General features: G+C 44.3%; 1 protein-coding gene across 1 annotated transcript in view; it reads left to right on the top strand.

The window, feature by feature from the left end:
• Positions 1–24910, top strand: part of si:ch211-236l14.4 (SITS-binding protein) — an 84340-nt gene that overhangs the window by 52352 nt on the left and 7078 nt on the right. Inside the window, exons 3-9 of the mRNA XM_021564132.2 lie at positions 5686–5893; positions 6352–6502; positions 12508–12714; positions 13174–13418; positions 13505–13641; positions 15373–15494; positions 24186–24365. Of these exons, the coding sequence (XP_021419807.2) occupies positions 5686–5893; positions 6352–6502; positions 12508–12714; positions 13174–13418; positions 13505–13641; positions 15373–15494; positions 24186–24365 (1250 nt within the window). The remainder of the gene's footprint in view (positions 1–5685; positions 5894–6351; positions 6503–12507; positions 12715–13173; positions 13419–13504; positions 13642–15372; positions 15495–24185; positions 24366–24910) is intronic.

Genomic DNA, 24910 nt, shown 5'->3' with positions numbered 1-24910 from the left:
ATGTGGAAGAAGGAGCTCTGGTCAGATGAAACCAAAATTGAACTTTTTGGCAACAATGCAAAACGTTATGTTTGGCGTAAAAGCAACACAGCTGAACACACCATCCCCACTGTCAAACATGGTGGTGGCAGCATCATGGTTTGGGCAAGATGGTTAAACAGGGAAGATGGTTAAAATTGATGGGAAGATGGATGGAGCCAAATACAGGACCATTCTGGAAGAAAACCTGATGGAGTCTGCAAAAGACCTGAGACTGGGACGGAGATTTGTCTTCCAACAAGACAATGATCCAAAACATAAAGCAAAATCTACAATGGAATGGTTCAAAAATAAACATATCCAGGTGTTAGAATGGCCAAGTCAAAGTCCAGACCTGAATCCAATCGAGAATCTGTGGAAAGAACTGAAAACTGCTGTTCACAAATGCTCTCCATCCAACCTCACTGAGCTCGAGCTGTTTTGCAAGGAGGAATGGGAAAAAAATTTCAGTCTCTCGATGTGCAAAACTGATAGCGACATACCCCAAGCGACTTACAGCTGTAATCGCAGCAAAAGGTGGCGCTACAAAGTATTAACTTAAGGGGGCTGAATAATTTTGCACGCCCAATTTTTCAGTTTTTGATTTGTTAAAAAAGTTTGAAATATCCAATAAATGTCGTTCCACTTCATGATTGTGTCCCACTTGTTGTTGATTCTTCACAAAAAAATACAGTTTTATATCTTTATGTTTGAAGCCTGAAATGTGGCAAAAGGTCGCAAAGTTCAAGGGGGCCGAATACTTTCGCAAGGCACTGTATATATGTGTTTTTACACATGTATTTAACCCCTTATTTAACCCCTTATTTGTGGAACTAAACAGTCTCCATATATATTTCCATTCATTTTTTCAACTGGTACCGGGGGACCTTTAGATGAGTCTTGAGTCTTGTGAGGCCTGTGGCCATCCTAGAGCAAAACAACTGACATGTACAGTATATGCTACAGATAGAAGATGGCAGATCGGCTATACCGACTTCAGACTAGTCCCAAGACGCTTGTCGGGGTCATAGAGAAAACACAGAACACCATGGTGTTTGTGAGAGTCTCTTCTTTCCATAGAGGAAAAGATTTTGTGAGAAGACCAATTTTCGGGATGTCTCATGGTCTGACAAACACTGCTCTAGCTCTGTCACCTTTCACTCTAAATACAGAAGTGCGACATATGCAGATGCGGTGGATTGAGACTCATCCAATGCAAAAAAAAAACAGATCTCTATCTTAAACTGACAGATTGTGATTATGCTAATTAGATCTCTGTGATGGCGTGGCATCGAATTTAGGGGGTTTAAGATTGTGGTTGCTTGGTTAGTTGAGCAGAATTGAGCACTATGAAAGGATGTATGATGGGGCACCTACTGTAGGGGAGTGTAACTGGTAGTAGTTGGAGGTTTTTGCACAGTACCCAAGACCAGTATTTGAGTATATTTGACTAAGCGTGAATACCCCAATGGGGGTTGGATTGATTTTGAGCCCCTAGATATCATCCTAAAGATGCTTTTCCCACTACCATGCACTGAGATCAGCTGACTCTACCACCCACTCCCCCACCCTTGCCACAACACCTTTCTCGTCTTCTCTCTCACACATTATGTCACCCCTCTCGCTCTCTCACACTATGTCATTTCACTGGCACTGTCATTTCCGAGCCTGTGACTCTCAAATGTTCCTGCATCGTGATTTGTGACTCACAGTTCTCTGGTGACCCATCAGGTAAACAAAACAAATGTGAATAGGCAGTCGCAAAACAGGTACAACCCAATAGGAACTAAACACGATGCACCATTTGAGAAGCATTGTCAGCGGCAAACCTGCATCTAACACATTATGTCAAACGTTCAAATACTTTAGCTGTGGCTGATTTAGACAATGTGTATAAGGGTATATATGTTGTGGGTCTCTTAACCTGGGGTGGCAGCATAGCCTAGTGGTTAGAGCATAGAACTAGTAACCGCAAGGTTGCAAGTTCATATCCCTGAGCTGACAAGGTAAAAGAAATCTGTTGTTCTGTGCCTGAACAAGGCAGTTAAACCTGTTTCTAGGCAGTCATTGAAAATAAGAATTTGTTCTTAACTGACTTGCCTAGTTTAAATAAATAAAAATGACTCACTCCCTTTAATTCTATATCATCAAATGAGTTTCTAATGGTGAGCAGGAGATGCAGAGTGAAGGGTAGACAACCCCTGTCTCATGCATGCCAGAAATGTATTTCCTTCTCTCTCTCTGTTTTTATTTATTATTTAACCTTTATTTTACTATGCAAGTCAGTTAAAGAACACATTCTTATTTACAATGACGGCCTACCAAAAGTCAAAAGGCCCCCTGTGGGGACGGGTCCTGGGATTAAAATAAATAAATACAATAAATACAATAGGACAAAACTCACAACAAGAAAGACAACACAACACTACATAAAGACAGACCTAAGACAACAGCATAGCAAGGCAGCAACACTTGACAACACAGCATGGTAGCATCACAACATAACAACATGGTGGCAACGCAACATGGCAGCAGCACAGGGTACAAACATTATTGGGCACAGACAACAGCACAAAGGGCAAGAAGGTAGAGACAATAATACATCACATAAAGCAGCCACAACTGTCAGTGAGAGTGTCCATGATTGAGTCTTTGAATGAAGAGATTGAGATAAAACTGTCCAGTTTGAGTGTTTCTTGCAGCTCGCTCCAGTCGCTAGCTGCAGCGAACTGAAAAGAGGAGCAACCCAGGGATTTGTGTGCTTTGGGGACCTTTAACAGAATTTGACTGGCAGAACAGGTGTTGTATGTGGCGGATGAGGGCTGCAGTAGATATCTCAGATAGGGGGGAGTGAGGCCTAAGAGGGCTTTTTAAACAAGCATCAACCAGTGGGTCTTGCGACGGGTATACAGAGATGACCCGTTTAAAGTGGAGTAGAGAGTGCAGTGATGTGTCCTATAAGGAGCATTGGTGGCAAATCTGATGGCCGAATGGTAAAGAACATCTAGTCGCTCGAGTGCACCCTTACCTGCTGGTCTATAAATTATGTCTCTGTGATCTTGCATAGGTAGGATGGTCATCTGTATCAGGGTTATTTTGGCAGCTGGGGTGAATGAGGAGCGATTACAATAGAGGAAACCAAATCTAGATTTAACTTTAGCCTGCAGCTTTGATATGTGCTGAGAGAAGGACAGTGCACCGTCTAGCCATACTCCCAAGTTCAGTCGTGGCCAAAAGTGTTGAGAATGACACATATATTAATTTCCACAAAGTTTGCTGCTTCAGTGTCTTTAGATATTTTTGTCAGATGTTACTATGGAATACTGATGTATATTTACAAGCATTTCATAAGTGTCAAAGGCTTTTTTTTTGACAATTACATGAAGTTGATGCGAAGAGTCAATATTTGCAGTGTTGACCCTTCTTTTTCAAGACCTCTGCAATCTACCCTGGCATGCTGTCAATTAACTTCTAGGTAACATCCTGACTGATGGCAGCCCATTCTTGCATAATCAATGCTTGGAGTTTGTCATAATTTGTGCGTTTTTGTTTGTCCACCCGCCTCGCCACAAGTTCTCGATGGAATTATGGTCTGTGGAGATTCCTGGCCATGGACCCAAAATATCGATGTTTTGTTTCCCGAGACACTTAGTTATCACTTTTTCCTTATGGCAAGGTGCTCCATCATGCTGGAAAAGGCATTGTTCATCACCAAACTGTTCCTGGATGGTTGGGAGAAGTTGCTCTTGGAGGACGTGTTGGTACCTACCATTCTTTATTCATGGCTGTGTTCTTCGGCAAAATTGTGAGTGAGCCCACTCCCTTGGCTAAGAAGCAACCCCACACATGAGTGGTCTCAGGATGCTTTACTGTTGGCATGACACAGGACTGATGGTAGCGCTCACCTTGTCTTCTCTGGACAAGCTTTTTTCCGGGTGCCCCAAACAATCGGGAAGGGGATTCATCAGAGAAAATGACTGTACCCCAGTCCTCAGCAGTCCAATCCCTGTACCTTTTGCAAAATATCAGTCTGTCCCTGATGTTTTTCCTAGAGAGAAGTGCCTTCTTTGCTGCCCTTCTTTGATGCACTCTCACCTGCCTGCTGCCATTCCTGAGCAAGCTCTGCACTGGTGGTGCCCCAATCCCGCAGCTGAATCAACTTTAGGAGATGGTCCTGGTGCTTGCTGGACTTTCTTGGCCGCCCTGAAGCCTTCTTCACAACAATTTAACCACTCTCCTTGAAGTTCTTGATGATCCAATAAATGGTTGATTTAGGTGCAATCTTACTGGCAGCAATGAAGCCCTTTTTGTGCAAAGCAATGATGACAGCACGTGTTTCCTTGCAGTTAACCATGATTGACAGAGGAAGAACAACGATTCCAAGAACCACCAGCATTTTGAAGCTTCCAGTCTGTTATTCGAAGTCAGCATGACAGAGTGATCTCCAGCCTTGTCCTCGTCAACACTTGTCCTCGTCAACACCTGTGTTAACGAGAGAATCACTGACATGATGTCAGCTGGTCTTTTTGTTACAGGGCTGAAATGCAGTGGAAATGTTTTTGGGGGATTCAGTTCATTTGCATGGCAAAGAGGGATTTTGCAATTAATTGCAATTCATCTGATCACTCTTCATAACATTCTGGAGTATATGCAAATTGCCATCATACAAATTGAGGCAGCAGACGTTGTTAAAATTAATATTTGTATCATTCTCAAAACTTTTGACCACGACTGTACTTGTATGAGGTGACTACCTCAAGCTCTAAACCGTCTGAGGTAGTAATAACATCTGTGGGAAGAGGAGTATTCTTCTTACCAAACCACATTACATTTGATTTGGAGGTATTTAGGACAAGGTTAAGGGTAGAGAAAGCTTGTTGGACACTAAGAAAACTTTATTGTAGAGCATTTAACACAAAATCCGGGGAGGGGCCAGCTGAGTATAAGACTGTATCATCTGCATATAAATGGATGAGAGAGCTTCCTACTGCCTGAACTATGTTGTTGATGTAAATTGGGAAGAGCGCGGGGCCTAGGATCGAGCCTTGGGGTACTCCCTTGGTGACAGGCAGTGGCTGAGAAAGCAGAATATCTGACATTATACACTGCACTCTTTGAGAGAGGTAGTTAGCAAACCGGCCCAAAGACCCCTTAGAGACACCAATACGCCTTAGCCAGCCCACAAGAATGGAATGGTCTACCGTATCAAAAGCTTTGGCCAAGTTAATAAAATATCAGGACAACGTTACTTAGAGTCAAGGGCAATGGTGACATCTCATTGAGGACCTTTAAGGTTGCAGTGACACATCCATAACCTGAGCGGAAACCAGATTGCATTCCTGAGAGAATACTATAGACATCAAGAAAGCCATTCAGTTGATTATTGACACGTTTTTTCAACACTTTAAACAGGGCAAAATAGAAATAGGCCTATAAAAGTTAGGATCAGATTTATCTCCCCCTTTAAATAAAGGATGAACCGTGGCTGCCTTCCAAGCAATGTGAACCTCCCCAGAAAGGAGAGACAGGCTTGGCGATAACAGGGGCAGCAACCTTATTTTAGTGCTTTTTCCTATACAGCTCCCTTTGGTAAGACTTGGGGTTTGACATCCCTTATTTATTTACTATAGATCTTAACCTGAGTCTCTCTCTCTCTTTCTCCTCCAGGTGTAGCAGTGCTGGTGTCCCCAGATGTTCCTCTTCAGGTGGGAATGGAGAGCCGACAGCATTTTTGCCTGCAGTCTCCCTCCAGCCTGGAGCGCACCCCGCTTCAGTACACTGTGTGCGTGGGCCACAACATCAGGGCTGTACACCAGGAGGCGCTGCAGCAGCTCTCATCGCCCAGCAGGGAGCTGCCCAACATGGACGTCTTATGGTACAACTCCCTCATCTTCGTCTTCCTAAATTGTACTACATTTCATTTCGATGACAGTGGACATTTAACATAAAATCTAGCTATGTGTGATAACTTATGGATGGAGATCATTACCTATTCATAACACGACTAGATGCATCCACAGGCAATGCCTATGATTGGTATAACTCCGGTAGCTGCTTATGGATATGACAGCTCTAACGCAGTTCCACTTCCAACACTGCCAAGACACCAGCTATGTGGGTGTCAGCTAGCGCGGATTGTTTGAAACCCAACGAGATCTCACAAATGTCCATTTCAGTTGGAATCCTAACTTGAGATGCCTGTGCTTTAACTCAGCAGTCGCATAATTGATGCATAACGCATTGATGTCAAAAACGTATGCATGTGATCTCAAGTTAGAATTTCGGTCTACTTGACCAAATATCTATCTGTCTGTCCATCCGTCCCCCATCCAGGTTGCCTTTCTGGAAGCTTCTGGCCAGTGTGGACTCAGGGCCAAAGGTAGAGAGGGAGTTGAGGACCTTCTCCAACCGTCTGAGGAGACACCAGCTGGGAGAGGGGGCCATCAGCCTCAACGAACATTCCACCGCCCTCCTCGCAGACATGGTATGTCCCTTCTCTCCTCTCCTTACGTCAATGAATTCAACCCAAATGGTTACCATTATAACAAGCCGTTTCTAATTAACTACCTGGTAAGCAGCGGCCTGAAAAATAAAGTGTTACCGTCTCCTCCTCCCTCATCTTCATTTTGACCCTCCTAGATGTTTGATTGACAGTCGCTGGACCCAGGTTTGAGTGGGTCCAGGGGCTACCCCCAAAAAGGCTACCCCCAAAAAGGTTTTTCAAAATAAGGGGTAGGATAGCAAACTTTATTAGCCCAACAGCACCTCACAAACAAATTGAGAAGTTCGGATGTGTGTGTCGAGAGATTCAAGTTTCTTGGTGTCCATATCACCAACAAACTATCATGGTCCAAACACACCAAGAAAGCCGTGAAGAAGGCACGACAATGCCTTTCCCCCTCAGGAGACTGAACATTTTTGGCATGGGTCCCCAGATCCTCAAAAAGTTCTACAGCTCAACATTGAGAGCATCCTGACCAGTTGCATCACCGCCTGGTATGTCAACTGCTCGCCATCCGACCGTGAGGCACAATAGAGGGTAGTGTGTACAGCCCAGTGCATCACTGGCTCACACTTCCTGCCATCCTGAACCTATATACTAGGTGGTGCCAGAGGAAGGCCTAAAGAATTGTCAAAGACTCCAGTCACCCAAATCATAGACTGTTCTCTCTGCTACCACACGGCAAGTGGTAGAGGAGCGCTAAGTCTAAGTCCAAAAGGCTCCTTAACAGCTTCTACCCACAAGCCATAAGACTTTAATCATGAAGAATGCCCTCGATGGTGCAGCTGTAAAACCTTTTGACGATCTGAGAACCCATGCCAAATCTTTTCAGTCTCCTGAGGGGGAATAGGTTTAGTCGTGCCTGCTTCATGACTGTCTTGGTGTGCTTAGACCATGTTAGTTTGTTGGTGATGTAGACGCCAAGGAACTATACAGCCCCGCCGATGAGAATGGGGGCGTGCTCGGTCTTCCTTTTCCTGTTGTCCACAATCATCTCCTTTGTCTTGATCACATTGAGGAAGAGGTTGTTGTCATTGCAGTCATGAGTGAACAGGGAGTACAGGAGGGGACTGAGCACTCACCCCTGAGGGGCCCCCGTGTTGAGGATCAGCGTAGCGGATGAGTTGTTACCTACCCTTACCACCTGGGGGAGGCCCATCAGGAAGTCCAGGATCCAGTTGCAGAGGGAAGTGTTTAGTCCCAGGTTCCTTAGCTTAGTGATGACCTTTGAGGGCACTATGGTGTTGAACGCTGAGCTGTAGTCAGTGAATAGCATTCTCACAAAGGTGTTCCTTTTGTCCAGGTTTGAAAGGGCAGTGTTTAGTCCAATAGAGATTGCATCATCTGTGGATCTGTTGGTGCGGTATGCTTATTGGAGTGGGTCTAGGGTTTCTGGGACAGTGGTGTTGATGTGAGCCATGACCAGCCTTTCAAAGCAGTTCATGGCTACAGATGCGAGTGCTACAGGTCGGTAGTCATTTAGGCAGGTTACCTTAGTGTTCTTGGGCACAGGGACTATGGTGGTCTGCTTGAAACATGTTGGTATTACAGACTCAGACAGGGAGAGGTTGAAAATGTCAGTGAAGACACTTGCCAGTTGGTCAGCGCATGCTCGGAGTACACGTCCTGGTAATCCATCTGGTCCTGTGCCCTTGTGAATTTTTACCTGTTTAACTTCTTATGAACGGTAGCGTCCCACCTGGCCAACATCCGGTGAAATTGCAGGGCGCGAAATAATTCACTACAGAATTATAAAAATTTTACTTTCATAAAATCACAAGTGTAATACATCAAAATAAAGCGTAACTTCTTGTTAATCCAGCCGCTGTGTCAGATTTCAAAAAGGATTTACGACGAAAGCACACCATGCGATTATCTGAGGACAGCGCCCCACATACAAAAGCATGAAAAACATATTTCAACCAGGCAGGTGCGACACGAAAGTCAGAAATAGCGATATAATAAATGCCTTACCTTTGATGATCTTCTTCTGTTGGCACTCCAAAAGGAGTGGTCCTTTTGTTTGATAATGTCCTTCTTTATATCCATAAAAACTCAGTTTAGCTGGCGCGCTTCAGTCAATAATCCACCCAGTTTCCCTCCATCAAAATGCATACAATATGAATCCCAAACGTTACTAATAAACTTTTCCAAACAAGTCAAACAACGTTTATAATCAAACCTTAGGTACCCTAATACGTAAATAAACGATAACATTTAAGACTGAGAATCGTTATTGTCTTTACCGGAGAAAAATACAAAAGAACGTGCTCTCTTCCACGCACTTGGAAACACTACAGCCAAAATGGGAGCCACCTAGAAAAACTACAATTTCTGGCTTATTTTCACATCTAGGGGAAGCTCTAGGAACTGCAATCTGGGAGGTTTTCGCCTTCAAATAAGTGACAGCCGTTGAAAACAGTGGTAGGCTGAATTTTCTTTTTTTGGGATGGTTTGTCCAAATCGACCAATTATATGCATATCCTAGCTTCTGGGCCTGAGTAACAGCCAGTTTACTTTGGGCACGCTTTTCATCCGGACGTGAAAATACTGCCCCCTACCCAAGAGAGGTTAAAGGTCTTTCTCATATCACCTGCGGAGCACAGTCTGATGCAGCTAATGCTAATGCTCTCATGCATGTTTCAGTGGTACTTGCCTCGAAGCAAGCATAGAAGTTATTGGTAGGCTCGTGTCACTGGGCAGCTCTCGGAGCCGGTGTAGTACGATTCGATCTTATTCCTGTATTGACGCTTTGCCTGGCCATAGGCCATAGCGGGATTTCTTATAAACTTCCAGATTAGAGTCCCGCTTCTTGAAAGCGGCAGCTCCAGCCTTTAGCTCAGTGCGGATGTTGCCTGTAATCCATGGCTTCTGGTTGGTGTATGTACGTACAGTCACTGTGGGGACAACGTCATCGATGCACTTATTGATGAAGCCAATGACTGATGTGGTGTACTCCTCAATGCCATCGGAGGAATCCCGGAACATATTCCAGTCTGTGCTAGCAAAACAGTCCTGTAGCTTAGCATCTGCTTCATCTGACCACTTTTTTATTGATCTAGTCACGGGTGCTTCCTGCTTTCATTTTTGCTTGTAAGCAGGAATCAGGAGGATAGAATTGTGGTCAAATTTGCCAAATGGAGGGCAAGGGAGAGCTTTGTACGTGTCTCTGTGTGCAGAGTAAATTTGTTACATTTTTTTGCACATTTATGCTAATAGAAATTAGGTAAAACTGATTTAAGTTTCCGTGCATTAAAGTCCCAGGCCTGTAGGAGTGTCTCCTCTGGATGAGCGTTTTCCTGTTTGCTTATGGCGGAATACAGCTCATTGAGTGTGGTGTTAGTGCCAGCATCGGTCTGTGGGGGTATGTAGACAGCTACGAAAAATACAGATGAAAACTCTCTAGGTAGATGGTGTGGTCTACAGCTTATGAGATACTCTACCTCCGGCGAGCAAAACCTTGAGACGTCCTTAGATATCGTGCACCAGCTGTTGTTTACATAAATGCATAGGCCCCAGCCCTGTGTCTTACCAGAGGCTGCTGTTCTGTCCTGCCGTTAGAGTGTATAACCCGCCAGCCGTATGTTCTTAATGTCGTCGTTCAGCCACGACTCGGTGAAACATAAGATATTACAGTTTTTAATGTCCCGTTGGTAGGATGAGCGTGTTTTCAGTTCGTCCCATTTATTTTCCAGCAACTGAACGTTAGCTAGCAGGAATGAAGACATGGGCAGATTAGCCACTCGTTGCCTGATCCTCACAAGGCACCCTGATCTCCTTCCACGAAATCTGCGTTTCCTTCTCCAGCGAATAACTGAGATCTGGGCCTGGTCGGGTGTCTGTATTATATCCTTGCCGTCCAACTCATTGAAGAAGAACTCTTTGTCCAGTTTTAAGTGAGCAATCGCAGTTCATATTTTCTATGCATAGTCACTTTACCCCTACCTCTACTAGCCTGTACCCCCGCACATTGATTCGGTATCAGTACCCTCTGTATATAGCTTAATTTTTGTTATTTTATTGTGTTACTTTATTTATTATTATTTTTACTTTAGTTTATTTTATTTATCTTAAAACTGCATTGTTGGTTAAGGGCTTGTAAGTACGCATTTCACAGTAAGGTCGTATTCGACAAAAATGTATTTGATTTGATATCTTGGTGTAACGGCTTAGTTGTTGGGTTGTGCTGGTCAGGTACTACCCCCCGGTGTCTGCAATACTTTGACATCTCATTAAAACAAATACATCTGTAGGAAGAAAAATAGTCCTATGCCCCCGGCTGATAGGTGGACAGCCGAGACGTTTGACTGAGGCTGGGCTAGGCGGGGCAGGGAGCCAAGAGAAACTAGTTTAGTTGAAACTGACACCTAGCTAGTGCAGTGATCTGCCTCAGCTACATGGGAGAGGAGTCGCCAGTTCATCTCCTGTTATTCTAAATTCACTGTCTATCATAACACACCAGGTTCGCGTTCCATCTCCACAGTCACTTTCCCACAGATGGAAGGGAGATGGGGAGGGAAGATAGAGAGAGTAGAGAGAGAGAGAGAGAGAGAGGGGAAAAGAGAGAGGGAGCGGATAGAGGGACAGAGAGGGTGTGATATGGAAAAGACAGAAACAGAGAGAAAGAGGGAGAGAGGGAGACAGGTGGAGAAAGTAAGGAACGGAGAGATAGACCAAGAATTGAAGTAAAATAAGGATAATGGAGAAAGAAACATTGCGAGAGAAAGAGAAGGACAATATTTTTTAGATTCAGAACAAGAGCGTCTCTTAAGCGGATTTAAAGTTTTTTTTCAACTTGATCAAAGGGCGTTCTACAGTTGCTGAAGCCACCCAGTTCACTTTGCTAATAACGTAAAATAATCCAAGGGTACAGTTAGCGTATGGAAACTTTGGCACGATTGGCAAAGTAGCGTAAGTGTGAATGTGAACGGCAACAATGAATTGCTGCAAGGACTATGCTTCTCTCTCGTTATGTTTTTACAAGTATTCATGAGTTATCAGTCAAGCCACAAGTTTTATTTTCTAGTTTCCATATTAGCTTTATACAACGGACTCATGAGTTGGAACAACCACTTGGCGTAGAGCGAATTGGCATATGAATAGGACTGCCAGGTTTCTGCCTTTATTGCTGAAAAAACTCTGTAATGTAAGGTTGGCCAAAAAAAATGCAATCGGATCATACATTTTTGTTAGATAAGCATTATTCAATTGTACTTTTACATTTTAGTCATTCAGCACAGGCTCTTATCCAGAGCGACTTACAGCTAGCTAGTATGATAAATACTATAAGGGACTAAAGACTTTATAGAGCATTCATAAAGTCTTTATAAGCACTACATATCGGTAGATATTTCTCAAATAATTTTCAAGCTACATTTACAAGCTATACTCAGTCCTTACATCTGTTGCTCTGTCAAATGCGGTATAACCCTTTTTCCACCCTTCATGATATTTGCTTATGAAGTGTCTACATAGGCAAAAAGTGTAATAATTACTGTGTAGTGGTTGACCTCATGGGGTCAAGCTCAAAAGGTCAACTTTTATAAAAAGGCTTTCTTAGTTATGCCATTACATAAGCAGAAATCCCCTTCGCCCTTTTTTTCTCACGTCTCATCACCAGATGATTAAATGAGATGTTAAACAGTCGTGGCAGAGGTCATATCGCCATAGTTACATCTTTACTTAGTAGTTATAGCAGCCACAGAGTCCAAAGGCAGCATGAGTCAGCTACTTTGTAGCTTTGTCAGTAAGCAAAGCGGCAACATCTTGTTTTCAATCAGGTTATAATTTTCAAAGAGTAAAGAAAAAGGAAGAGAAGAAAAGTCCGCTCACTGATTTGCTGCTCCCAAACGCAATTTTTGTTATGAAGCTTAGGTGATATGATCACAGTGTTTGGACCGACATGGTCTTCTTCAGTTCCCAGTTCATATCCTGCATTGTCTCTCTTCCAGTCTTCTGCTCCAATATCTCTTTCTCTCTCCCTACAGGACCAAGACTACCTCGCCAGCAGGAAAAGAGGGACATCCAAGAGACAGACCAGGGACTTCAGGGACCTCTCACTGATCAAGCTTCTAAACATTTCCATCACCCTGTCCCCGTTCCTGAGCGTGGACACCACCCAGTTCCACAAGTCCCTGCTGGACGGCACTGAGGCCTATTGGCTCAGCCTCCCCGTAGCCCCACAGGGGCGACTGGTAAGCAGCCTAGCCCAGCCAACCCTCACCTGCTCTGGGGAGTGGTGGACCTCTACACTCAGAAAAAAGGATTACAAAAGGGTTATTTGCGAAGGGATCGGGTTTTATCATGAACCGTTTTCATCTGAATAACCTTTTTTGGAAGTTTGTTTTGTAAAGGGTTCCCCTATCGGGAAAAGCCGAAGAACGCTATATGGTTCTACTTAGCACCGTTTTTTCTATGAGTGTAAATGGGAGATCCATTCGACCTGAGGGAGGTGTCCGTTGTGATGGGGTGGCAGGTGGTTGTTATCTGGAAGATAAAAAGAAAAACTGTCATCCTTGCATTTGATATTTATTGTGGTGTTTATTTCCTGCTTGTCCTCTTCAGGTATTGTCCAAGTCAGGCATGTTCTAATGTTTTAAGTATGTAAAGGCCATACAATGACATATTGCCCAATCTACTCTCTCTCTTTCCAGGTGCCTGTGCTGACCCAGTGGCGAGGGCAGTTCTGTGTGAAACTGAACATCAGCAACCCAGAGGCGGTCAGCTGGTTCCTGGACCGGGTGGGCTTGCTGCAGGCCCGTCTGGGCATGGAGTCCATCCATCTGGAGGGGGCAGAGGGGAACCCGCTGGACCTAGGCGGGGGAGACCAGTATATTGGCCAGCTGGCAGATGTGGCAGCCAGGATAGAAGAGTCAGCTATCATGAATGCAGGGACAAGGTGAGGGCTGAGGGAGGACACACACACACACACACTCACTAGACACTGACAATATGCATAACTATCATCTATCTCTCTTCCCCCAGGTCGAGCCACAAGCCTGTGTTTGTGCGGATGCCTCCTTTGCAGTCTGACTGGAGCTCCTCTGGACTGAAGGGCCTCATTCCCTCCTTGCTGCACCACACTCTGCTGGGGTACAACTTACTCATTCCCGACGCAGTAGGTAATACCACAGCTACTCACCATCACTATACCTTCAGTTCAGATTGTTGTACCAAAGACACTCACACTCTTGCTAGTGATCAAGCAAGCAAACGAGTGAATGTTGACTCACTCACTCATTAATTTGCTCACTCGCTCTATTCATCAATCAATTTATCAATCCATACCTTTAAGCAGAACTATCAGTCAGTTATACCCTGAAATAGTCTATAGAATACAGTAAGTCTGGGGCCTCCCGGGTGGCGCAGTGGTCTAAGGCACTGCATCGCAGTGCTAGCTGTGCCACCAGAGACTCTGGGTTTGAGCCCAGGCTCTGTCGCAGCTGGCCGCTACCGGGAGGTCCATGGGGCGACGCACAATTGGCCTAGCGTCGTCCGGGTTAGGGAGGGCTTGGCCGGTAGGGATATCCTTGTCTCATCGGGCGCAGTGCACGCTGACCAGGTTGCCAGGTGCACGGTGTTTCCTCCAACACATTGGTGCGGCTGGCTTCCGGGTTGGATGCGCGCTGTGTTAAGAAGCAGTGCGGCTTGGTTGGTTGTGTTTCGGAGGACGCATGGCTTTCGCCCATTGTCTCTCCCGAGCCCGTACGGGAGTTGTAGCGATGAGACAAGATAGTAACTACTAACAATTGGATACCACAAAATTGGGGGGAAAAATAGGGTAAAATAAAAAATGTAAAAAAAGAATACATTAAGTCTGATTCAAATGCTCACTGCTTTTACATTGTTTGGATAGTCCTGCATAAAGGGAAAGTTCAGCAAAAGTACATGTTAGCATATTTGTTTCCTTGCCCTGAAAGCAGTGGACAAGGAGGGACTGCAATCCACACTTTAGTTTAGTTACGGTCTTGTACCATCGCTGCAACTCTCGTACAGACTCAGGAGAGGCAACGGTCGAGAGCCATGCGTCCTCCCTAACACAGCCCTGCCAAGCCACACTGCTTCTTGACACACTGCTCGCTTAACCCGGAAGCCAGCCGCACCAATGTGACCGAAGTCAGCTTGCAGGCGCCCGGCCTGCCACAAGTAGTCGCTAGAGCGTGATGGGACAAGGACATCCTGGTTGGCCAAACCCTCCCCTAACCCGGACGATGCTGGGCAGCTGTGACACACTGGGATCGAACCCGGGTCTGTAGTGATGCCTCAAGCACTGCGATGCAGTGCCTTAAACTGCTGCGCCACTCAGGAGGCCGCCCAAATCATCTCTTGAATGAATTGTTGATCAATGACTTGATTTGAAGTTATTTTGAGATGGTTTGGTCATGGGTTCACTGCTATTTCTACCATAAAGTCTGCAGTCAGACCTGATTCTATTTAAATTAACATCCATTGGACCACCTTTGATATTCTGGACGACTGCATATTCCCAAAGGTGAAACATCCTTGGGTTTTGGCAAAAAAAAAACATATTCCCAAAATACTCTGAATTCCGGTTAGGGAACATATCAGACAAGTATTTACTTTGATGTGGAGAAAACAGAAATGTGTCAGAGAGAGGAAGGATAGATGGGCTGGAAATCACACTAACTTCTATCACCCTCTCAGACTAAAAGGCTGTATTAATAACTGTTGGATTTCACGCCTTCAGTGAAATGTCCGTCTACCTCTACAGTATATGGGCATAGCAAGCTGGTTTGATAAATTCTAACTCTCTCTCTCCCTCCACACCCTTCCCCTACATATTCCTCCCCACCCCCACCCCGCCCATCTCTTTCTTTCTTTCTTTCTTCCAGGTGGTTCTCTATCTGGGGACCTGGTGACTGACGAGGAACTGTTCATCAGGTGGCTGCAGATTGTAGCCTTCCTCCCCGTCATCAGCTTTGAGACACCTCCCTGGGTCTGTGGGGAGGACCGGGTGAGTGAACACCACCCTCACAAGACACCATAAAGTCTCCAAATAGGGTTTCAACATTTCAAAAACGTTCCCAGGGTTTTCAAAACTCCTAGTTGGAAAATGCAACCCTGAACCGTCATACACACAAACACCCAAAATGTTCAGACCTCCTGGAAGACTACAATATTTGGGACTTTAGACCGAAGACCTTTTTACATACTCACCACCACACATTCCTATCACAGTGGAGAGGTGGGGAGTGAATTTGGCCAATTCGATGTGCTGGAGAGATGTTCTTTCATTCTTATAGGATAGTTTAGCTAGTGTGTTTAGGGTTACGGTGTGTGCTCTGTCAGTGGAGGCCTGATATTCTGATAGTGTGTTTATTGATCCAGCAGCCTCTCCCTTTGCCTCTGGGTCACTCAGCGCTTTTCACACCGCTTTCGTCCATCAGTCCATCTGTCCATCTGTCTGTCTTTTTGTCAGTCACTTTTGTGTGTTTGTGGAAGTGTTTAGAGTACATTGAGCACATTGTCCCTGGGTCTATCCAAACCTAGGCCTTTCTCTCTCCCTTCCTCTCTCCCCTCTCTCTTTCCCAGCATGATACTGGATCACTCCCCATCCTTACCTCTCTGATGGACATCAGAAATATACACTTCACCTAGTGGGCAAGGAAAACAAGGGATTAGGGCTCCAAGGGTAGTCTCAGGGTGTCTGGTCACCAGGCGGACTGAAACAATAATTCAGGCCGGGAATTTGACTCCATCCCAGGCCACCCTGTTCACGCAAGCCACCAGACCTCTAATTTTGTAGGCTAACCCTATTTGTTGATGTAACGGGTTCCAAGCTAGTTATAAATTTGGCCACTATGTTCATCTGGGAAGAAAGTTATCCACATTACAAAATACAAACACTTGGGACTGACCAACATGTAGCCTATCTGAACACTGAGTTTTCAAGGTATGCTATGGCTATGGGTGCACCCTCATAAACTCACTAGGAATACGGCAATCATAGCACATACAAATGTACAAGGCTAGACACACAAAACAATTAGTATGCACTTTTTAAAAAGAGAATGAGATATACAGAGTTAGCTCAAATGTTCAAATTATTCTCTTTATATTCAAGCATCAAGCATATCAAAAGTAGCAAAAAAACTTCACACACACACATTCACAGAACTTAAACATAAGCTACAACAGTGTAAGTAAGTATAATACAAAAGTCGAAAAAGCACTCCTCTACAAAAAAAATGTGATTACAATGTTCCCTCACTGGTGCCCATAAAGCCAACAGCACACAATAAACACATCTATACACTGAGTCAATGAAATGGAACATTGGCTACATAACTGCAGGTAGAATATGAAAGTCCAAAAAACATGCCTCTGTACAAAAGCTTTAACTCACAGCAAATGTTCTTTCACCCTTGTCAGCCTGTTAAGGAAGAGTCATAACATAGCTCCTTCAGAGTAACCAGGAAGTAATTACCACTAGTAACAATATAAGCTCAAAAAACTAGCCATGATTGTCGGCAATGTTTTCCAAGTTATATGCTGCTTCGTGTCTGTGTCCTCTGTAGCTAAGCCCACATTTTCCAATAACTTTAACTACATCAATCACACGTTCCATGACCTGCCTCCTCTTTCTGACCTGGTCTCGTTGAACTGACATTTGCTTATCACTCAGAAGGGTACGGATTTGCTGGCTCTAAGGAAAAAGGCTTCTGCACTTTCTCTATGGGTCTTGCTTCTCTCATGTTCCTGTACTTTCTGATGGGCATGTTTCCAGGCCTCCTTTGACAAATGCACTATCACTGACTGAAGGTTAGTCGAGGCAATTGAGGTAATATGTAGGTAGAGTTAAAGTGACTATGCATAGATATTAAACAGAGTGTAGCGGCAGCAGCGTAAAAGAGGGGTCTGGGTAGCCCTTTGATTAGCTGTTCAGGAGTTTTATGGCTTGGGGGAAGAAGATGTTAAGAAGCCTTTTGGACCTAGACTTGGCGCTCCGGTACTGCTTGCCGTGTGGTAGCAGAGAGAACAGCCTATGACTAGGGTGGCTGGAGTCTTTGAAAATTTTAGGGCCTTCCTCTGACACATAGCCTGGTATAGAGGTCCCGGATGGCAAGAAGCTTGGCCCCAGTGATGTACTGGGCCGTACGCACTACCCTCTGTAGTGCCTTGTGGTCGGAGGCCGAGCAGTTCCCATACCAGGCAGTGATGCAACCAGTTAGGATGCTCTCGATGGTGCAGCTGTTGAGCCTTTTGAGGATCTGAGGACCCATGCCACATCTTTTCAGTCTCTTGAGGGGGAATAGGCTTTGTCGTGCCCTCTTCACAACTGTCTTAGTGTGTTTGAACCATGATAGTTTGTTGGTGATGTGGACACCAAGGAACTTGAAGCTCTCAACCTGCTCCCCTACAGCCCCGTCGATGAGAATGGGGGCGTGCTCGGTCCTCCTTTTCCTGTAGTCCATAGCCATCTCCTTTGTCTTGATCACATTGAGGGGGGAGAGGTTGTTGTCCTGGCACCACATGGTCAGGTCTCTGGCCTCCTCCTTATAGGCTGTCTCATCGTTAGTGGTAATCAGACCTACCACTGTTGTGTCATCGGCAAACTTGATGATAGTGTTGGAGTCGTGCCTGGCCATGCAGTCGTGGGTGAACAGGTAGTACCGGAGCGGACTGAGCACGCACCCCTCAGGGGCCCCCTGTTTTGAGGATCTTCCACCACAGATGCGGAAGACCAATATAGGCGGATGCAGTGGATTGAGACGCAGCCCAACCTCTAGCTTAAACTGATGTCATTATGTTACTTAGATTGATGCACAGGTGCGTCAATAGACACTTAAGGATTTTAGGTTGCACAAGAAGTTGCACGAATTGTACTTTATTGAAGAAACAATGTCTGAATTGGAAAGAAATGTGGTATGGGATAGTAATTTCATGTTATTTGGAAGACGTTATATTAACCCAAAATTGGTTCTGGGGACCCGACGGGATGCACGTTTAGTTTTTTGCCCTAAGCACTATGCAGCTGATTCAAATAATGAACAAGATCAAGCTTTGCAAAGTGCTTTGTTTTATAGTGACATTTAAATTGTCTATCACACGTTGCGGCATTCCATATCACTTTCATTTACAATGTGGAAATGAAATACAAGTTAGTCTTCAATAACTTTATTTTTGCAGAAGAGTAGCTTTAATGTAGGCATAATTTGTCTTAATTGCAACTACAAAAAATTGGTGTGCAATTAAAAATGTATTCACTAAATCATCGTAATTGACAAGTTACATTTCTGGTTGAATAATTTTATTTCAGTTGTAAAATGTAATTCTTCCACTTGATCTTTTTCATATTTCGAATTCGTTGTTCCTAATAGGGATGTCATTTCATTGGGGCGGGATTTTGAACGCAGACAATTGCCATTTCCCATGCCATTTCCTCTGTATAGTATCAAGAAGGCTTGACACGGAGCTCCTCGTAATATCCATTTAGTAGTGTGTTAAGAAATCCATTGGTAACCTGCAGGGAATACACTACATGGGTAAATGTATGTGGACACCACTTCATATTAGTGGTGACAGGTGTATAAAATAGAGCATACATCCATGCAATCTCCATAGACAAACATTGACAGTAGAATGGTCTTACTGAAGAGCTCAGTGACTTTCCACATGGGACCATCATAGAATTCTACCTTTCCAACAAGTCAGTCAAATTTCTGTCTTCCTAGAGCTGATCCAGTCAACTGTAAGTGCTGTTATTGTGAAGTCGAAATGTCTAGGAGCAACAACGGCTCAGCTGCGAAGTGGTAGGCCACACAAGCTCACAGGACGGGACCGCCAAATGCTGAAGAGCGTAAAAATAGTCTGTCCTCGGTTGCAACACTCAATACTGAGTTCCAAACTGCCTTTGGAAGCAACTTCAGCACAAACCACAAGCCTTTGTCGGGAGCTTCATGAAATGGGTTTCCATGGCCGAGCAGCTGCACACAAGCCTAATGTCACGGTGTCCAAGGCCAAGCGTCGACTGGAGTAGTGTAAGGCTCGCCACCATTGGACTCTGGAACAGTAGAAGTATGTTCTCTGGAGTGATGAATAATGCTTCACCATCTGGCAGTCTGATGGACGAATCTGGGTTGCAAAGTGCCAACTGTAAAATGCATAGTGCCAACTGTAAAGTTTGGTGGAGGAGGAATAATGGTCCGGGGATGTTTTCCATGGTTCAGGCTAGTTCCTTTAGTTCCAGTGAAGGGAAATCTGAAAGCTACAGCATACAATTACACTCTAGACGATTCTGTACTTCCAACGTTGTGGCAACAGTTTGGGGAAGGCTCTTTTCTGTTTCAGCATGACATTGCCGCCATGCACAAAGCGATGTCCATACAGAAATGGTTTGTCGACATCGGTGTGGAAGAACTTGACTTGCCTTCACAGAGCCTCAACCCCATCAATCACCTTTGGGATGAATTGGAACACTGACTGCTAGCCAGGCCTAATCGCCCAACATCAGTGCCCGACCTCATTAATGCTCTTGTGGCTGAATGGCAGCAAGTCCCCGCAGCAATGTTCCAACTTGTAGTAGAAAGCCTTCCCAGAAGGCTGTTATAGCAGCAAAGGGGGGGACCAACTCCATATTAATACCCATGATTTTGGAATGAGATGTTTGACGAGCAGGTGACAGACTATGACAGACAAAATTAGCAAACAAATCCAGAAAATCACATTGTAGGATTTTTAATGAATTTATTTGCAAATTATGGTGGAAAATAAGTATTTGCTCAATAACAAAAGTTTATCTCAATACTTTGTTATATACCCTTTGTTGGCAATGACAGAGGTCAAACGTTTTCTGTAAGTCTTCACAAGGTTTTCACACACTGTTGCTGGTATTTTGGCCCATTCCTCCATGCAGATCTCCTCTAGAGCAGTGATGTTTTGGGGCTGTTGCTGGGCAACACGGACTTTCAACTCCCTCCAAAGATTTTCTATGGGGTTGAGATCTGGAGACTGGCTAGGCCACTCCAGGACCTTGAAATGCTTCTTACGAAGCCACTCCTTCGTTGCCCGGGCGGTGTGTTTGGGATCATTGTCATGCTGAAAGACCCAGCCACGTTTCATCTTCAATGCCCTTGCTGATGGAAGGAGGTTTTCACTCAAAATCTCACGATACATGGCCCCATTCATTCTTTCCTTTACACGGATCAGTCGTCCTGGACCCTTTGCAGAAAAACAACCCCAAAGCATGATGTTTCCACCCCCATGCTTCACAGTAGGTATGGTGTTCTTTGGATGCAACTCAGCATTCTTTGTCCTCCAAACATGACGAGTTGAGTTTTTACCAAAAAGTTATATTTTGGTTTCATCTGACCATATGACATTCTCCCAATCTTCTTCTGGATCATCCAAATACTCTCTAGCAAACTTCAGACGGGCCTGGACATGTACTGGCTTAAGCAGGGGGACACGTCTGGCACTGCAGGATTTGAGTCTCATTTTGTCTGTCATAGTTGAAGTGTACTTATGATGAAAATAACAGGCCTCTATCATCTTTATAAGTGGGAGAACTTGCACAATTGGTGGCTGACTAAATACTTTTTGCCCCACTGTAAGTTGTTGGTCCTATGTTTCATGAGCTGAAATTAAATACATTTTCAATACGCACAAAAGCGTATTTCTCTCCAATTTTGTGCACAAATTTGTTTACATCCCTGTTAGTGAGCATTACTCCTTTGCCAAGATAATCCATCCACCTGAAGCTAATTAAATGGCATCATCATTACATAAGTGCACCTTGTGCTGGGAACATTAAAAGGCCAGTCTAAAATGTGCAGTGTTTTCGCAGAATGCCATCGATGTCTCAAGTTTTGAGGGAGCGTGCAATTGGCATGCTGGCTGCAGGAATGTCCACCAGAGCTGTTGCCAGAGAAATGTAAGGTTAATTGCTCTACCGTAAAGAATTTACGTAGAGAATTTGGCAGTACGTCCAACCGGCCACACAACCGCAAACCACATGTAACCATGCCAACCCAGGACTTCCACATTCGGCTTATTCACCTGTTGGATCGTCTGAGACCAGCCACCCAGACAGCTGATGAAACTGAATAGTATTTTGGTCTGTAATAAAGCCCTTTTGTGGGGAAAAACTCATTCTGATTGGCTAGGCCTGGCTCCCAAGTTGGTGGGCCTATGCCCTCCCAGGTCCACCCATAGCTGCGTCTCTGCCCAGTCATGTGAAATCCATAGGGTCTAATGAATTCATTTCAATTGACTGATTTCCTTATATGAACTGTAACTCAGTAAAATTGTTGCATGTTGCATTTATTTTTGTTCATTATATTTCAGAATACTGTTTAGTAGAAACGGAACAAATACACAAAGTATACAGAACAATAAGAACACCTGCTCTTTCCAGGATATAGACTGACCAGGTGAATTCAGGTGAAAGCTATGATCCCTTATTGATGTCACTTGTTAAATCCACTTCAATCAGTGTAGATGAAGGGGAGGAGACGGGTTAAAGAAGATTTTTAAGCCTTGAGACAATTGATAGATGGATTGTGTATGTGTGCCATTGAGGGGGAATGGGCAAGACAAAATGCTTAAATTCCTTTGAATAGGGTATGGTCAACATACTATTGCTTATCCATACTAAGAAGTTGTCATATAATGCACAATTGGGTTGTTCCCTGCAATTAATTCATTTTGGAACATCCCCTTATTTGATTATCAGCTGTTGTGAAACACACATTGATCTGAAAAGAAGATTATCTTCCTCAATAGTGTGCAGCGAATTCATACTAGATGAAAGCCAAAAGGAGTATGACATCTTGGCATTTAAAACATACTCCATTAAAAAAAATGATATCTCATAAAACGTTCTGTTTTTGCATACCCAATGAGCCTACTATTTAGAATGCAAGTAAGGGTTTTCAGCTAGGCCCAGTGGCTTTTCGGGGGTTGATGGTGGGTGGGGTGATAGTGTTGGGGTTTGGGGTTGTGGTAGTGGAAGCGAGGGGGTGGAATTGTCTGGATTGGGTGGCTAAGTTTTTCCTTAAGCAAAGCACAGTGTCTTTTTAGACAGGATAGATGGTGATGATGGTGGTGAAAGAGTGTTTTCCCCCCTTCTGTCAATGGGAGCAATCGGTTGGCCCCCTCCCTCCCTCCGGCCCAGTATCACCTGTGGTTAGGAGTCCATCTGGTCGACATTAGGGCCTTCCTCTAGATTTATGACTCTCTCACTCTCGGGCCATGACGCGAGCCACTTCGGCAGGAATGATAATGAATTTGAGGACAAGTCTTGGAAAAAGACTTTATTACCGTCATTAAGGTTCCCATGTGTAATTGACTAGTGTGACAGGGCTGAGGGAGATCAACTCATTTTTCCACGTTTGGGAAGCAAAGAGAGGGAGAAAATATCCAGAGAGAAACATCATTTGCATGACAATTATGGAGAAATGGGACATGTGAAAATATTGGTCAGTTGAGGGACTGCAGTTTTTCCATGTCGGTCCTTGGCTGTATCTCAAATGACACCCTTTTCCTCCATATGTGGTTCTGGTCAAAATGTAGTGCACTGTATGGGAAGTAGGGTGTCATTTGTGTCTCAGAGAGCTTGAATTAAGTGGTGTTCTGCTGGATATATAACACATGACAAATTACAGTAGGTATGTCAGACTGCTATTATTGTGTTGTCGTGAGAAATACCTTGGACTACCTTTATTTTCCATAGCGTGTGTGTTTGGGTGTATTTGCATTGGCCATCATAGTGTGTGTGTGTGTGTGTGTGTGTGTGTTTGTGTGTGCGCGTGCATGCGCAACACCCTTCAGAGACTGTTACATCAATCACCGTTTTGAGTCCAAATAGGAATACAACCATGATTTAAACCGCATGCCTGTTTTCTCAATTAGAGCTCCAGTCTTAGCCAGGCTATGATTCTTCCACATTCATTTCGACAAATGTTTTCCCCCCCTTGTCAAAATACATAGTTTTATGGTTGTGGTTGGGTTTTGTTTCCGTCACGGGAGACTGGAGAGGACGTTAACCCGGGTGTGTGACCCTTCCTGGAATGTCCGAGAGGTTTGGCCCGAGCCGGAGAGAGGAGACGGACACTGTTAGACCACAATGTTAACAATGCTCTGTTCTTTATTCCTGCATGTCTGAGAAGGACAGCTGAACTTGGCCCACCTCTCTCTCAACTCAAATGCATTTACAGGTCTTTAATGTACACTGAGGACCAGTTTCAGCAGCCAGATTAAGCTCACTCCTGGACTAAAATACATGCTCAAAGAAAAATCTCCCCTGAAAGTGCTGGGCACAGACATGTTCAACTTCTATTTTTGATTTACATTTGATTTAGTTGTCAACTAACCTGAATTCATGTGAGATCAACAGAACATGTCACCATGTCATTGGATTTAGGTTCAAAGTTGGGTGGGGGGGGAGAAGAAAAAAGTCCCTTATGTTAATGACTTTTTTCAAATTCAATCAGTTTTCCACGTTGATTCAACGTCATTACATTATATTTATTTTGTTGAAATGACTTGAAAACAACGTTGATTCAAATCAGTTTTTGCCCAGTGGGAAAGGCTAAATCTGGTTTAAGACTGGCCCTCAGTACTGCTTACAGCTTTGACAGTTCCAATGATTGTTCAAAAGTATGTTGTTTCTGTGTATTTCTATGTGATTGTCCCTCCACCCTAGGTGCTGAACTTGACGCGGGCTCTCATCGCGTGGCACCAGGACTTTGTGGTTCCACTGGTGACGAGGTATGCAGAGGACTGGATGACCTCGGGGAGCCCAATTTACCGGCCCCTGTGGTGGCTCAGCCCTGATGACCCCGCGACCTTCACCATTGATGACCAGTTCCTCATCGGAGACGAGGTGACCGAATGATACTCAGACGTGGCATTGTTTTATACTTGTTCTGATTCTGCTGGTTAAGATTGAAGGACGCACAGCGATAATAAACATTATTATTGCATACATTCTGGTACAACTTCTCCGTTTATAAAGCCCTCTTGCACGAACTTCAGCCGTACCTTACTTCATTGTTAACCTACAGACGTACGAGCTACCAGACCCGGTCCCAGAGATGGCCAACTCTGGAGATCCTTTTGCGAGTTAGGTAGATCTGCATTTCGTTTTTTTTTTTTTCGTTACTTTTTCAGTGATCTCCAGAACTCTCAAGTTGGATGTTTTGGTACCGCTAGGGCAACTTTAAACTGAGAATAGTTTTTATTTTTCTTATGGTCGTTTCATGAAGCTACTTTTCATAAATTACTTTTATTGCGTTGGAATTGTACATTTGTATGATTGATTGCAGGGTACTTTTTGTAAAAGAAGCATGGGTCTCAATGAGGTTTTTCTGTTTAAACAAAAGGTTCAATAAAAAAATATATTTTTAAATATGCCGTTTGGGGCCTACT

The sequence above is a fragment of the Oncorhynchus mykiss genome, chromosome 2 (genome assembly GCF_013265735.2).
Source record: "Oncorhynchus mykiss isolate Arlee chromosome 2, USDA_OmykA_1.1, whole genome shotgun sequence".
Classification (NCBI taxonomy): Eukaryota; Metazoa; Chordata; class Actinopteri; order Salmoniformes; family Salmonidae; genus Oncorhynchus; species Oncorhynchus mykiss.
Note: the sequence above shows the minus strand (reverse complement) of the source record. Positions and strands in the feature narration are given on the sequence as shown.